General features: G+C 41.7%; 1 protein-coding gene across 1 annotated transcript in view; it reads right to left on the reverse strand.

Moving 5' to 3' along the window:
- Window positions 1-15,353, reverse strand: part of PGBD5 (piggyBac transposable element derived 5) — a 67,424-nt gene that overhangs the window by 14,532 nt on the left and 37,539 nt on the right. Inside the window, exons 2-3 of the mRNA XM_063125654.1 lie at window positions 8,085-8,512; window positions 233-367 (exon numbers count right to left, since the gene is read on the reverse strand). Coding sequence (XP_062981724.1) covers window positions 233-367; window positions 8,085-8,512 — 563 coding nt within the window. The remainder of the gene's footprint in view (window positions 1-232; window positions 368-8,084; window positions 8,513-15,353) is intronic.

Below are 15,353 nucleotides of genomic sequence, written 5' to 3' on the forward strand. Positions count from 1 at the left end.
AGTTTGAGAAGGTTCCATTGATAAGTACTCTTTGAGTCCTATTCTGTAGCCAACTGTGAATCCACCTAATAGTTGTTCCATCTAGCCCACTTTTAGCTAGTTTGTTAATCAGAATATCATGGGGCACTTTGTCAAAATATCATGTTGTACTCCGTTGGAAAACTGCCCCAAAGCACAAATGCTCTATCCAGCTGTTTGAAACTGGGTTTAGACCAATTCCATGGGCTCTTACCTGGCATATAAAACCAGTAGATGAGCACTGTCGAACCCAGAGACTAAATTTCCTCTTTTTCCTCTTGCGTAACTCCCGCTCTGTGCAGGTGGCAATGAATACCGGATCTTCATCGATCAGAGGTTCATGGAGCACCTGCAATCATAATAAGGTAATGATTATTTGGTCCTTGGAGAAAACTGTTTTTGGAATTCTTCTGAAGCAAACATGGCAGTATGGACTGACTATTGGACTTGGGACTAATTTTCATAGAGCCATGAAACTTACCACGTGGCATTGGTTAACTTGCTGTCTTTCAGCCTAACATACCTCACTGAGTTGTCGTGAAGACAACATGGGTTACTCCACTATAGCTCTGATAACTCTGAGCTCTTCTGGAGAAAGGCAGTCCCCAGATGTAAATAAATGGATAAATGATTTCTCTCAGTTTCCAACTCTCCACTCCTCCAACCTGTGTTAGGAAAATGGTCCACAAACCTGCAGATTCCATGTGGCAGGGAAAAAGTTGGTCCACTGTGGAATCATTTGGATGCATTGCATATTTTTCTGTCATCCCTAACACCCACACATATATACCCATACATATTGGGTGCAGTAGTCCTATCTAAATGGTCCACATTGTCTCCAGTGTACCCATTACAATTTCCCAAATATGTGGAGATGGCTTCTGATTTTGCCTTCCTGCTCCGATTCATCATCATATGTTGAAATGTTTTCTTTTGCACTGATGAATGCGACTTCAAAGTGAGGCAAGGAATAGCTTGCTAATAATGAACCCATTCCCTCTTGAGAGCACCAGCTTTGTAATTTTAATTCCCTCCAGAATGTTAATCTTTGGCCGAGTTCATGTTGGTTCTTGCCAGCCATATTCTGCTTCTCCAGCTACCCAATAGCATGAAACCATCAACTGAGCTTTCAAAAAACAAAAGGTTACTTATTCAAAACACAGATTTGTTTTGGAAAGTATCTTCATGGTAACTAACCTCTTCAATGCATCACCACAGGGCTCAACTTTGCAAATGTCATAATAATGTGAATGGCATTCACAGAGAAAAACGTCTAGGCACAAATGGATACAGATTTCTTTAAAAACATTTTATTTATGTTGAATTGAGGCTGATAACAACAACATCTAAAGGTGGTGATGGGAGAGTCCTTATAGTCCACATGGAAATTATTTGGGGCATCTGAACTATTTTGTTTCTTTTCTTTATATTATTATTATTATTATTATTATTATTATTATTATTATTATTATTGCTTTTATATACCGCCCCATAGCCGAAGTTCTCTAGGCAGTTTACAAAGATTAAAACATGGAACATTAAAAACAAATAAACAAAATTTAAACCCATAAAAAGCGTATAAACAGATTAAATACAATATCCCACCTTCCTACAAAAAGGCCAAGGCAGCATACATAATCCTCCTCTCCATTTTATCTAGGCATGAGGCAAAATAATAAAGGGCTTGAACCAGGTCTGGCTTGTACATGGCCCCCGCAGTAGTCCCCTCAGTGGGAGCTCACGCTGCCACCTGTTTTCTCCTACATACTAGTACACAACACCAAGATGATTAGCACTCAGTGAGCACCACTATAAGGCCTCCATTAGGCTCCAGCCGCTGTCATGGACATGCATGGCAGCATGCAGAGATTCTAGGAACCTCAGAAATAAAAACACTGCCACAGGTGCAGTGGTGGAAGGGGGTTGCAGGCAATAGTGGCCATTGGAGGATGGGTTCAGCATCTCCACCATGCCTACCAGGGCCAGCTCCAGGTTTTTGATGGCACTTGGGCTAGGGTTGCCATATTCTGAATCCACAAAACTGGGACAATTGGCGGGGGGTGGGGTGGCTAGTATTTTTTTAAAAAAACTGAGCAATACGTAAAGGTCTAGGCAGGGCCGGTGCTACCATAGAGGCCACTCAGGCAGCCGCCTAGAGCGCCAAGCTAAGAGGGGTGCCGGGCACAGCGCAGCACTCACGCGCGTTGGCTGTGAGCCAGCCCGGATCGAGGATTCACGCTTGAGAACAGTTAACAGTTAACAGTTCCTAGGCGTGGAAGCGACCTCAAACTGAAGACAGAAATTCTACCTTTGCAATGCCCTCACTTCCCTCAATTTGGGTCTCCCTCACAAGCTGCATAATAAAATGAGACACAGTCCTTCAATATTGCTGAACACTTTAATCCCCACATTCCAATATGCTATATCACATTCATTCCAGTAATAGCCTTCCTAAAATAAGGAACAACCTTAGGTACCTTCCTATTTAATTTGGTTCTTTACTATTTTATGCACCACCATATGTACCATTGTTAACCTTGGCATATTAGAAAATAAATTCAATAACTAAAACACTGTTAAGAGGACACGGTGCCAAACTCAAAGGCCTTTGAATAATTCATTTGAGATCTGTGTTAAACCACAGCAAAAGCTGCCATTTCAGCATCTGTCAGTCAGTATGGGAGAGAAGTTGGCCAAGAGACAAAGGCAATTTAAAAGCTGTAGCAATCTTCCAGGGCCCGATCTACACCAAGCAGGATATAACACTTTAAAAATGGTATAAAACGGTATATGTAATGTGTCCTGGGCCTGAACAGTTGTTATAACCATTATAAACCATTATAAGCAGTAGTGTAGATCCTGCCCTAGTAGGACCAAATACAGGTATATAGGAAGGGCCAGGAGTTCAGCAGAACTTCTAAGACCATTTAAGTCTTATCCAAACTGTGCAAGGGTTCTAAACAAAGGCAAAAGGACTTATAACTGGGACATATACAGACAGATTCAACAGAATTTGGAATTAGAGCAGTCTGTGATTCGGTCCACACAATCAAATTAAGTCGGCGCATGCCAGCCGCCGTTTCCCTAATTATCCACCTGGGTGCAGCTTGTCTTGTCATCTGAACCTGGGCGGCATGGCTTGTTTTGAGGGGGAAACAACCCTCATAACAACCCTTATAAAACATTGTAATTAGGGGAATGGTGCCTGGCAACTGCCACCAACTGAAATGGTATCAGAATATGTTAACTGGAGCTACTGAAAAAGCATTCATCTTAATTCAGCAGCTCAGTTGAGAAGAAATCCCACTGGGATGACCCAAGTCATGACTAATTTAAATCCATTGATTGCAATTAATCTCAGGGCAAAACCAGACATGCCATTATGTCTAAGTAAGTAGCTACTGCAGGAAACTGCAATCCAGATTGGGACCAGGGGAGGGGGGTGGGCAGGTGGCTTTAATCCTGTGCCACCACAACATTCCTGATCAGCATCACTCTTTCCTAGGGCAACTCTTTGCATCAGGAGAAAGGTGCATATTGTAATGTTTGGCTAATGGACATTACAGAAATGTAATAAATAAATAACTTTTTTTCTTGTTCCAAATAGCAGCTGGGGAAGAGAGAGATGTTGATCCAGATTTGGGCCATGAGGAGGGAGGGGTGAAGGCTACTCTTCCTTTTCTGCTAATCCCGCTCCACACAACAGCTGAACTTTATTTTTTTTAAAAAAAAAACACATTCACACAATTGCCAGTTGTATAAATTATATCACATTCAGTTTTACCCTTACTCATACTTAACGATTGTGCTCATTGGTTTTTAGATGAAGAAAGATAAGAAATACCTGTTGGTATTATTATATCTGTGGTGACTAATTCTCACATGGAAGTTGCTGTGTTCAGCCTCTAGAGGGCTTCTGCTATCTCTGTGTATGTCAATGCGGAACAAAGGAGGGATGTACAAGAATTTCACTTCAGTTTGCAAATCACCCCAAATTGGCCCATTCGCAACCCTGAACATGAATGCCAGTGGGAGCACATTTTTTTCAAAAAATGTTTGCATGTTCCCAAACTTGCAATTGCAGATGGAAAATTGGTTGTTGTTTTTTTAAAAGTGTGCAGTTTGAAGTGCATATTTTGCACATTAAAAAAAATACTGATTTTCACACTTTAGTCAATGGAGGGAAAGTGTGTAGTTTCCCCGTTCAAATGAACCAAAAATGGGTCACAAACAAAAATGTGAGCAAACCAAACTTGGCTTCAAACAGTTTCTTTAAATGAGCGATTTATAGCATGCTCATGACCAGCCACTCACAGAAATTCGCGGGTTATTTTGACAATGTCATGACCCTCCTACATGTCTCCCACTCCTTTTCCTGGTAATTCCGCTAAAAAATAAACCCTGGAAAACCCGATTCTTCTGAAATATATCAGGATTTCCTGCTTTGTGCAGTCGAAGTTGCGCTACAAAACACCCACTAGGGGCACTATCCCATTCATCTATATAAGCACAGACCATACCATACCATACATCTTTATTGCGATCCATAGATCCATGAGAAAACAAGAATCAAACATGAAACATCAGACAGTTAGAGCTATTGTCAACTTTCGTCTAATACTCAGAGAGCTCTAATCCTGGCCGCCACTGTAAGAAATTTAGCAACAGCCAAAGTTACTTTTAAGGACTTATCTTCCAACAGAAACTTAACATAGAATTTGTCTGAACACAGAAGTTTTAATTTACAGGCCATGTGGTCACTGCTCTCCTCCCATGTAATTCAGCTCATTTCAAATGCGGAAGCAAAGCAGGAAGCAAAGCAATGGTAAGCAAACGTGATTTCCCTTTAATCTAAAGGGCTTCAAAGTGAAGTTCAGATTCCTGGTTCTCCCATCTCTAGAACAAAAGGCAGTATCCTGCAGCATCAATCAGCTAATACAAATTATATTGCCCTAGTGTGAGGGACCTCTAGTGCAACACCAATTGTGTTAGCCGAAGTGACAGAATTCCTCAGAACTCCTCTTGTGCCAGCAAACACAATTTATTAATTATTTTTATTTATTTTATTTATTTATTAAAACATTTGTATCCCACCCTATATCACTGGGATCTCAGGGCTGCATACAAATAAAATCATACAAACAGTATAAAACAATAAATATACACAGCTAAAAACAATTGGCATTGTGCTAGAGGTCCTTACGCTAGCGCAACACAATTTGCATTCATGGATTGACACAGTAGGATACTGCCCATAGCAAGCAGCCAGACAAGCAACATGTCTGCCTAATAAAGAAGTTACTACCATGCTGTGTCCAGGAGTTATCAATGGGTCATACAGAGATAAAGTGAAGTCATCCTTTGATGTTGCAGTCATCAAGTGAAACAAATCCATGCATGAACCACTTCGAAGTCAACAAAAAATCCCGCTAGATCTTACTAGTAGCCATCAAAGCACACTCGGGCACCCTCCTTCAACCATTAGAACATGCCGCACAATGCTTTACATGTTTGTTTGTTTGTTTATTTTAAGCATTTACTGTAACTTTTCTGTCTCTTTCAGGAGCATATTCTTCATTTAATAAGGACATTGCATCTTCGTCCTGGAAAAAGCATCTCATTAAATTCTCATGCATTCAATTTAATTTAACAATTAGTGATAAAAAGAAATAATATAATTAGAAGACACAAGTTGAAATTAAATTATTCCTGTGATGCATAGCTATCAAAATTAAAATCTGTAGCTCTTGCCATCTAATGATTTTAGTACTCAGTTATTTCATTTATTGGTGTCTGGCTTCATCTTAATTACATTATATGGATTAGTCAACCATATTGAAAAGAAATGTCATATAAGAACTTTAAAGGCATAATCCTATGCACGTTTAGGCAGGAAAAAAGTCTTAAAACTCCCAGCATCTTCTGGCCAGCATGGTTGCCTGGGGCATGCTGGGAGTTGTAGGACTTTTTTTCCTGTCTAAACATGCATAGGACTGCACTTTAAGACCTCCGGGCGGATTTCCACACCTGCATTGAGGTGTATATCTAACCTTGTACTCCTTTCAGCACCTCCTGAAAACATCTTTATTCCAAGAAGCCTTTCTTTAACATGCAGCCTTGGATTTCTGTTTTTGCTTCTTTTTAAATTTTGTTTTAACTGTTTTATTCTGTTTTTATTTTCATTTTACCTTGTATACCACTCCAAAAATTTTCAATGGGGAGCGGTATATAAATATTCTAAATAAATAAATAAATAAATAAAATATCTGATGGAAGCATTTCCAGTGTCACATATTAAAGATAATCCACCACTTAAAGCCAGCTACGGAAAATACTGCAGATGTTGGCGTTTTAAAAGGCGCATCCCAGTACGTCGTCATTTCTTCCATCTTGCAACAGATGGCCCGAGTCATAAATTACACTGGTGGTTGAAACCAAGAAGGCCGACTGCTTGGATAATGTTCTGCATGAGAAACAACTTCTGATAGATGGAAAATGGGTGGACTCATTGCATCTGATCCATTGCCATCCGGCTCTGCTCATCGGCCCATGCAAGCTTCCTTTGAGGCTCGAGGAGGCCTTCACTCCGGAAATTACTGATTTCCCCCATTTCCATAAATGGCAGCCATAAAGGCCCCATTTACGCAACGGAGGGAAATCAGTCATTTCCAGAGTGAGGGCAGATGGGTTCTGAGTGCTCACTGGGTGCCCGACTGGGTCGTGGGGGGGGGGGGAGTCCGTCGGACTCCCAAACTTAGTCGGGAGCCTGCGACGTCTCTATCTCTGACACAGCACCCACAAGTCAAACCAATTTCAAGCATGCAAGCAACGATTCTCACCAGATACCAGTAGGCAAATATTACATTCTAGCTAGCCCATCATAGCATCTCTTTCTGTCTCAACATGCCACCTAAGAGGTCTGAGGTAACTTCGATCATTTTTAACACCAGCCAGTCAGAATAACAGAGGTTGCTTTCCTTATTCTTGTGTCTTAGCCTATGGGACCGACACATTTACAAAGGCAGACCAAATTTTGCAAACTCTCAATGAAATATCTGTGATACTTAAAAATGTGGGCGTGACTGGTTTGGGCTTTGTATGTTTTCACCCAACAGAGCAAGTAGTGGGTGGAATTTAATTTGAAAATGACACAGGAGGAAGGATTAACACACTTAGGATTGTACAAAAGTTGTGGGAAATGAGGTGGGGAAGGGGCATGACCGTTTCGGAAATTCCGGAGGGCTGGATTGAGACCCCCGATTAGGGCAGACTTGGCCCATGGACCACCTGAGGCTCAACACCGCAGCCATATATGTAACTACCACTGCACTAAAGGGAGTATGAGGATGAGTCTGTTGTTGGCCCTGCCCTCTCCGGTGCGCCTCCTCTTGCATCTCTCATAGCCCTCTACTCGTATCGGCCCCATGCATAATTTCGAAGTGGCATGGGAAACCTACATGAGGAGAGCAGGCTCCCGGCTTCAGAAATTACCCCTGCAGGTGGGGTAAATGGGCTTCTCCCTGCTTTCCTGCTCACACAAGTTAATATGGTGGGGGAAAGAAAGACTGAATTGAACTAGAGATGTCTTTCTATGCCTCACTTCAAATACTTCTGCCACATCTCCACCCACACATCTCACACACACACACACACACACACACACACACACACACACACTTATGAAGCTGTGGAAGGGGAACAGATTGAAATTGAGGTATGAGGGTCACACTATGAATCTGCTAAATGCAGAAGGTAAACTAACTGGTTTCATCATGCCTCTGGGTGTGAAGGCCAAGAGATTGCTGCCACCCCCAAACTTCTAGTGCAACTGTACATGTATTCACAAACATGCATTTGTTCTCATGTAAAACATCTTCTGTGTGAATTTGTGGGGGGGGGACGTTATGTGTGAATGTGCTCTCATGTGATCCCCTTTTATTTTGTTCTAAGAGTTCCTACTGTATTACTCAGCTTTTCATTCCAGGCACTGGTAGGCACGTGTCCTGTTGTTTTTGTCCAAAATGGAGGACGTTAAGATTGTCCACAATCAAGAAATCAACTCTCACCTGGGTTTGGGAAGGCTTAAAAGCCGTGTTGAAGCTCTGCTGCAGAGAGTCCAGAAAAGGCTGGATTTTGTAGAGGCCGTGTGTAGTCTGACTGGAACGGAAGGCCACAATATGGAAGTACTTGAGAATCTTCTCAAATCTTGGCTGGGTCATGATCAGTGCTATGCTCTTGTTGCTATAGAAACCACTACTCCAGATGCTAAGGACAGACTCGCAGTGGTGAGTGCTTGTGGATATCATGTATGCGAGGAAAGCCTTAATTTCTGTCAGGGTGACATCAATCCAGGCATCATCACTCCCAAACCGCTCTTGGTACTTCTTGGCATACATATTTGTTTGCACCACCATGTTCTTTAGTATGTTGTCGGGGACAAAGAGTTGGAAGAAGTCCATGGCACTGGCAGTTGGAGGCATTTTGCGAGTAGGGCCTAGAAGGCAAAAATAAAAAAGGTTAAGCTCAGTTCTCTAACTGTTCACAATATGAGCAACTTGGTTGAGAACTGAACAATTATACATAGGTCCTCCACTCCATCTCATTTAAATGCAGGGCTGTTTGCTACGGTATGTATTGTAATATGTAGTCAGGGCTACGTTGTATCCGTTGCTTAAAAAAATAGTAAAAACCCTCTCTACCAGGCTAATCCAAATTCAGTGCCAAGGGAAGCCAAATTCTGTGGCTTGTATAAATTATGCAGTTTCAGCCCATTCGCATAGTTGCCCTAATTGACAATGCAATCCTATGCATGTCTATGCAGACGTAAGCCCAATTGAGTTCATCGGGGCTTACTCCAGGTAAATGGGTGTAGGATTGCATCCTAGATCTACACCTTGGGTCATATCGATACAATCCCATCACAGTGATGCTATACCCCCCTTGTGCACTTATAACATGTAGCACACACAATGACATCAGTCGTGTTATTTTGGATAATACAGTATAAAATTGGGAAATAACACTAGAAGAGCGGTATACGGAATGCCTAACGCTCTCCAACCATTCAGTGCACTTCAATACTGATGAAAACCACTAGTGTAGATTGTCTTTGTCATATTTTGCATAGTCTGTTCCAATTTTGCTAGATATTGGTAAGGGGGTAAGAGAAACTACACAGGTCACAGAAGCCCCTCTTCCAATGACTAGAAATCATACAGCACAAATCTATGCAAGTTTATTTATTTTATCCCTAATACTGTCACATTTCTGCTTCTTTTAGGAGGAAGTTCCCCATTCCTGATTGCTCGATCAATACCAAGCTGATTAGTTAACTAGGCAATGCAAAATCTCCTGCAAAGGAATATATCTGCTCTGTGGGTCCAAAAAGTATTGTATTGTCAGTAAATACAAATTAAAATAATACCAAGGAAGGCATTTAATTTACTTCTATAAAAACAAAATGGTATTTACTGGTATGAGAAAATACTACACATACAAAAAAAGTGCTAACAGTGTTAAAGGTCACAAACAAAACATATTTCTAAAGCATTCTAAGAATTCTTTAGGAGCGTGCCTTTGTACAAAAGATCTCCATTTCTTACCAATTTATCTTTTTGAGCTGTCTCAAAAGAGAAGGGATCAAGAAAGGTGGTAAGGAGCTTTCCTGACTCAGGTAAGCCAGGAAAGTTCTGTGGGAAGAAGCTTCTTGCTCCTTGAATTTCCTCTATATTTATACTGTAAAATCTCCTTAGCTTATAGAAAATCTCTAATGAGAAAAATATCTCTAAAGTTATGTTTATAACTTGAAAATAATGCTTAGCATTTACGTATCAGCATCCCTAAACAATGCATTTTCAATCAAAACAAAATATTTGACTCTAGGTCATATTTGAATTTCCTTTTTTTCCTCATCTCCCCCCAGAACTGCTCTGAAGATGAACAATGTGTTCATCTTGTCATATTACCCATAAAATATTAGCGAAGCTAGCGTGAATAAGTACTTCCACTAAGCTCTTTTCACTTTCTTTGAGAGAATTAATTTTAGAAGAATTATTATAGAGTTGATTTGAGGAAATTGGCTTGCCCTTCTGCAATGTGTTTTGTTGGAGGGGGGAAAAACTATGGGTTCAAAGGAGTGTTTATGTTCTAGTCTCACCAGTTTGCCTTTCTATGAAATGGGTGTTTTGATTCAGTAGCAAATTTTGTAATTGTTCACATCCATGGCAGCCATTTTGTGACTCCCGTCCCATAGTGGTCATTTTGCAATACATTCTCAAAATCTAAATGTGTCCATAGGTTCAAAAAGGTTGGAGACCCCTGCATACCTCCTGCACACCTATGGAACCAGAGATTACAATCCAGTCTTGCTTAACAGATCTAAGGATTGATTCACATAACCCATGAATAAACAGCAACATTTTCTCTCCAGGCTAAAGCATTCAAGTACTCTATCATCAACTTGGGGAGACATTTATACCAAGTTCACCCACCATATTAGTGCATTCTCATTCATCCATTGCTATTTTTGTCCAAAAGGCAGGATACAAATAAATAACTTCGGAATAATTCAGAGATACAAGGTGACAGATCTCTATGAGTAGCTCCGCAGCATTTACCATTTTGAGCTGCATATACATGCATGAAAGTAAGCTAAATTTCTTTCCCGTGTAAGAAACAGGCTGAATGAAGTTTCTCAAGGCAGCGAATTTGTGTTCATAGGACACAGTGCCTAAAAATGTATACTACTAAAACCAGGATGGCACTGGGAATCACAGAATCTTCCATTGATGCTTTGGTTGTTTTGGGCAAGATTATATTTTCAACAGCTGGCACTCTAGAAAGTGTGATTTTTTTTGAGGAGAAATAATGATGCTAAAGTGGTACTCATTTACTCAACAGATGTGTTTCCTGAGCACAATCTTTTGTATCAATTGGCATTAATACCCCCACAGGCAGGGACAGTTTGCTTTTGTTTACAAAGTTTGTTTTTTCAGTAATTTTTGTGGCCGCTTAAAGAAGATGGGAGCAACAGCAGTCTATGACCAGCTAGGCTGTCATGTCCTCCCATAATGCTGCCATTGGAACACTATGTCATGACTGCTTTTTCAGAATAAAGCACTTATTTTTCCAGCATCTTGAGATGTTTTCTCTCTTTGTTATGGATCAATTTTTTAAAAAGTCGTTTTCAGCATCTGGGTAAAGCTATGGTCCTCTTCAAGCAATTCTACATGGTGCCGAGCCCTGAACTCTTTTCCAAAACAAAACAACAGTTGTGAAGTCAGCATTAGAATATCACTTGCTATTAAAGTCTCTGGTGATTCAAATTCAGAAGTAGACATGACAGGAGTCTAATATGCCTGTACTCTGTACACTGTGTTCTGGCTATGATAAGCACAGCTGCTTACTGCACTAGTTTTGCTAGATGCAACATACAAAGGCAGCAGGGAGAAAGAGGAGGAGAGAGAAACACACACAGAGAGAACAAACCACACGTCCAATCTGTCAACCAGCATTATGGATCCCCCCCCAAAAAAAAATCAGCTTAGAAGAGTGCACATTCACAAATCTTAATAATCAATCAAATGCTAGAACTGCTCAGTTCTGGAAATGATGGGCCTGCAAGCAGTGAATTCTTGCACTGATTTATTTGGTCAATCAACCTGTGCTTAAAATAAAGGCTGGGGCAAGATACTTTTGCTCAGCTCCCAGGTTCTGGTACTCCTAAATGCACATTAATGTAGAATCCCCAGATTTTTTAAAAAAATCTTGACCTCAAAGTTTGGAAATATAATGACAACATGCTAAATACCTGACAAAATAATTAGAGGATAAGGAGCAAGTCATATTTCTGTCATGGATCAGGACTCCAAACCCTCACCATCAGAAGGTCCTGACCCCTCTGAGTTAACAGCACAGGAAGAGGATTCAATCATGGAAAGTCATCACAAAGCTTCCATCTCCCCATGACCTAGTTCCCCAAAAGTTTCTGGGAGTCAGCTTCCCTGTCAGAGGAGGTTGTCTTGCCGTCTTCAGACTCTGAGGACTCAGACCATGAGGACACTCACATACTCCAGAACTATCACAGCTTGAAGCTGCTAAAACAGGCCAGGCCCCTTTAAGAGACAAAAACCCAGTCATTATAGAGGCAGAACCAATCATCCTAAAGGAACCCAAACTCTTATTTAAGGCTCAGGCTTGACCTGCTCCTTGTTGGAGCAACATACACATTTCTCTGGCTTCAAGCCCTAGTGCCACTTGGAGCTTTCTGTGATGCTGATTCCTCCCAGTCTTGGCTTTCCTGAAAAAACTGACCTGACCCATCTTGACCTCTACTAAAGATCTGACCTGTAGCAGACCCAGGTTACATTGCAGAGCCTTGTCAGAACCCATGGCCTGATTTCTCCGATCAGACTGATACAATTTCGGAAAAATAAAAATGCATGTGCAATGTGGCAAACTTCTTCTTTAGCAGAGTGTGTCCTCTCCAGAGAAAGCCAGAATCAGCCCTGCTTAGTTTCCATCAAAGAATTTAAAGGGTGGGCATGTTAAACACCTGAAAATTTCTGGATTATACTCAAAAACACAATATTGTAAATTCCTAGGCCATTTCCCCTAATAATACAGAAATCAGTTTTTAAATTTCATCTCCACAAGGGCGCCATACCACACTCACTGGATTGTATCCAGTGGCGGCACTGACTTAAGGAAATGTGCTTCTGCTCACATAAGTCAGGCTGTGCAATTGGTCCCGCTATCCATTTAACCCTTCCCCCATGCCATCAGAAAAGCTGCTCCAGAGGGTTGGGAGACCAGTATAGAATATGACATGCAGGGTTGTGAAGGTATGGGGGCTTGAAATTACGTATTCCAACTTGCATGAGCCCAAGTGCTTTCCACTAAGACAAAGCTACTATTGGATGCAACCCACTTTGTATATTCGCTCTGCAACTTTTTCCCATTTCTGTCTCTATTGCTCACTTTCTTTGAAGATGAAGACCAATGTTAAGAGAGAGTTGAAAATAATATGGAAGAAGCCTATGGTGCACTCATACGTCCCTCACCCCACCCCACTGTGATCTCTAGTCAAACAGGTTTTTTTCCAAACACTATGAAAACCCAGTGGAGGGTGGTGGCTCCAATTTTGGTGGGGCTTCCAAATTGCACAAGGTATTGGCTCCCCTCTATTCAGCACTGGTTAGGCCTCATCTAGAGAATTGCATCCAGTTCTGGGCAACACACTTCAAGAAGGATGCCGATGAGCTGGAGAGGGTTCAGAGGAGGGCAGTGAGGATGATCAGGGGTCTGGAAACAAAGCCCTATGAGGAGAGACTGAAAGAACTGGACATGTTTAGTCTGGAGAAGAGAAGATTGAGGGGAGACATGATAGCACTCTTCAAATACTTAAAAGTTATCACACAGAGGAGGGACAGGATCTCTTCTCGATCCTCCCAGAGTGCAGGACACAGAATAATGGACTTGAAGTTACAGGAAGCCAGATTCTGGCTGGATATCTAGAAAAACTTCCTGTTAGAGCAGTATGATAATGGAACCAGTTACCTAGGGAGGTTGTGGGCTCTCCCACACTAGAGGCATTCAAAAGGCAGCTGGACAGCCGTCAGGGATGCTCTAAGGTGGATTCCTGCATTGAGCACGGGGTTGGACTCGATGGCTCTATAGGCCCCTTCCAACATTACTATTCTATGATAGTCTAATCTTCCTGCAGTGACTGTAGTCTTTGTCCCATTAGAACTACAAAGTATTCTTTACTTCTTCCATTTAAAAGCCTAACTGTGATTGACTCTTATTTGATGGTCTATTATACTGTATTCTTCAATAGTAGCTCTACCAATTAGTAATTAAAACAACCCTTACACAATGTACTTCACTGAACTTCAGGATGGTTTAATACAACAACGAAGCACAGAAAATGTTGGATAATGTGTTTATAACTGTAGATGATGGGTTAAGAGCTACTCAGGACCCTCAATGGCTGCCGAATGAGCCATCCAATGCAAAGTGGGACCAAACTAATGTTCTTTAATTGATGTTTTGCTATGGATTTAGCATAGAATAAAGTAGGTACTAGAATATACTTAAACATCATTGATTCTCAAGTGCTTCCCCCCACCCCTCGAATGTATGCATTCTTGCAACAGAGAATCCAAGGCATCCAAGCAAAAGAACACGGCTCAATAGCTGTGATTCACCAGCAGTCTAGCATGAATTCAGAATCCCAGAGGCAGGGGACTTGGCAGGTGATAGGAAAGAGCAACAATAAATGCCACCTCTAGCCAACATTTCTGCTTATGCAGGCATAGTGAGCAATTCCCACATTCAATTTATAAGAAAGGACACCGAACAAATGCAGGATTTTACATGGGTCTTCAGCCAGTCAGATGTAGCAGCAGTATGCATATATTATTTTTATGACATTGCTGTCAACTCAACCATCTTTTGCAGAAAGGGGAAGGAATTCGCAGCAGCAAGATGGATGAAAGGACAGAGGAAGCAGACCCTTGGTCTAACTCATAGGCAATGCCCCCCAGATGTCTTGGACTACAAATCGCATAAGGTTAGACAACATGGCTAAAAAGGATGGGAGTTGCAGTACAAAATATCTGGAAGGCATCAGTTTGCCTACCACCCTGCTCTGAAGGGCAGTAGCTTTTCAGGGTTTCAAACAAGAGTGCTTGTCCAGCCCTTCCTAGAGATACTTGGGGATAACAGAGAGAGGCCCAATTTGCACATAATGCGAAGCCACCATGGATGAATTTCACCACAAGGCTTCTTGCTATAGCAGCTGCCATTTTGAAAATTCAGGGTGAGGTGAGGGTGCACTGTAGCTTGTTGTTACATGAAAACCCAGTGACAGAAGGCTGTTGGGGTGGATGACAAGCCACACACAACCCTCGGGCTGTAAACCACTCCAACAACCCACCTTGCTGGGTTCACATGTAACAGCAAGCTACAGCACCCCCCCCCCCGCAGCTCAAGTATTCAAAATGACAGCCGCTTTCAAAATGAGAAGCGCCACAGGGAAATGCACCCATGGTAGCTTCTTGTTGCATGTTAACTGGGCCAGACAGAGGCTGGGTTTGCACAATCATTTTGAGCCATAAATTCATCCATAGTGGCTTTGCATTATATGCAAATTGGGCCTCTCACTGTTTTCTCAAAGTATGTCCAGGAAGGGCTGGACAAGCACTCTTCTTTGAAACCCTGGAAAGCTACTGCCCTTCAGAGCAGGGTGGTAGGCAAACTGATGCCCTCCAGATATTTTGTAGGGGTGTGCACGGACCCCCCGCTCCACCCCGTGGGCCTATCCGAAAATTTCG

This window comes from Elgaria multicarinata, chromosome 4, assembly GCF_023053635.1.
Source record: "Elgaria multicarinata webbii isolate HBS135686 ecotype San Diego chromosome 4, rElgMul1.1.pri, whole genome shotgun sequence".
Taxonomy (NCBI): domain Eukaryota; kingdom Metazoa; phylum Chordata; class Lepidosauria; order Squamata; family Anguidae; genus Elgaria; species Elgaria multicarinata.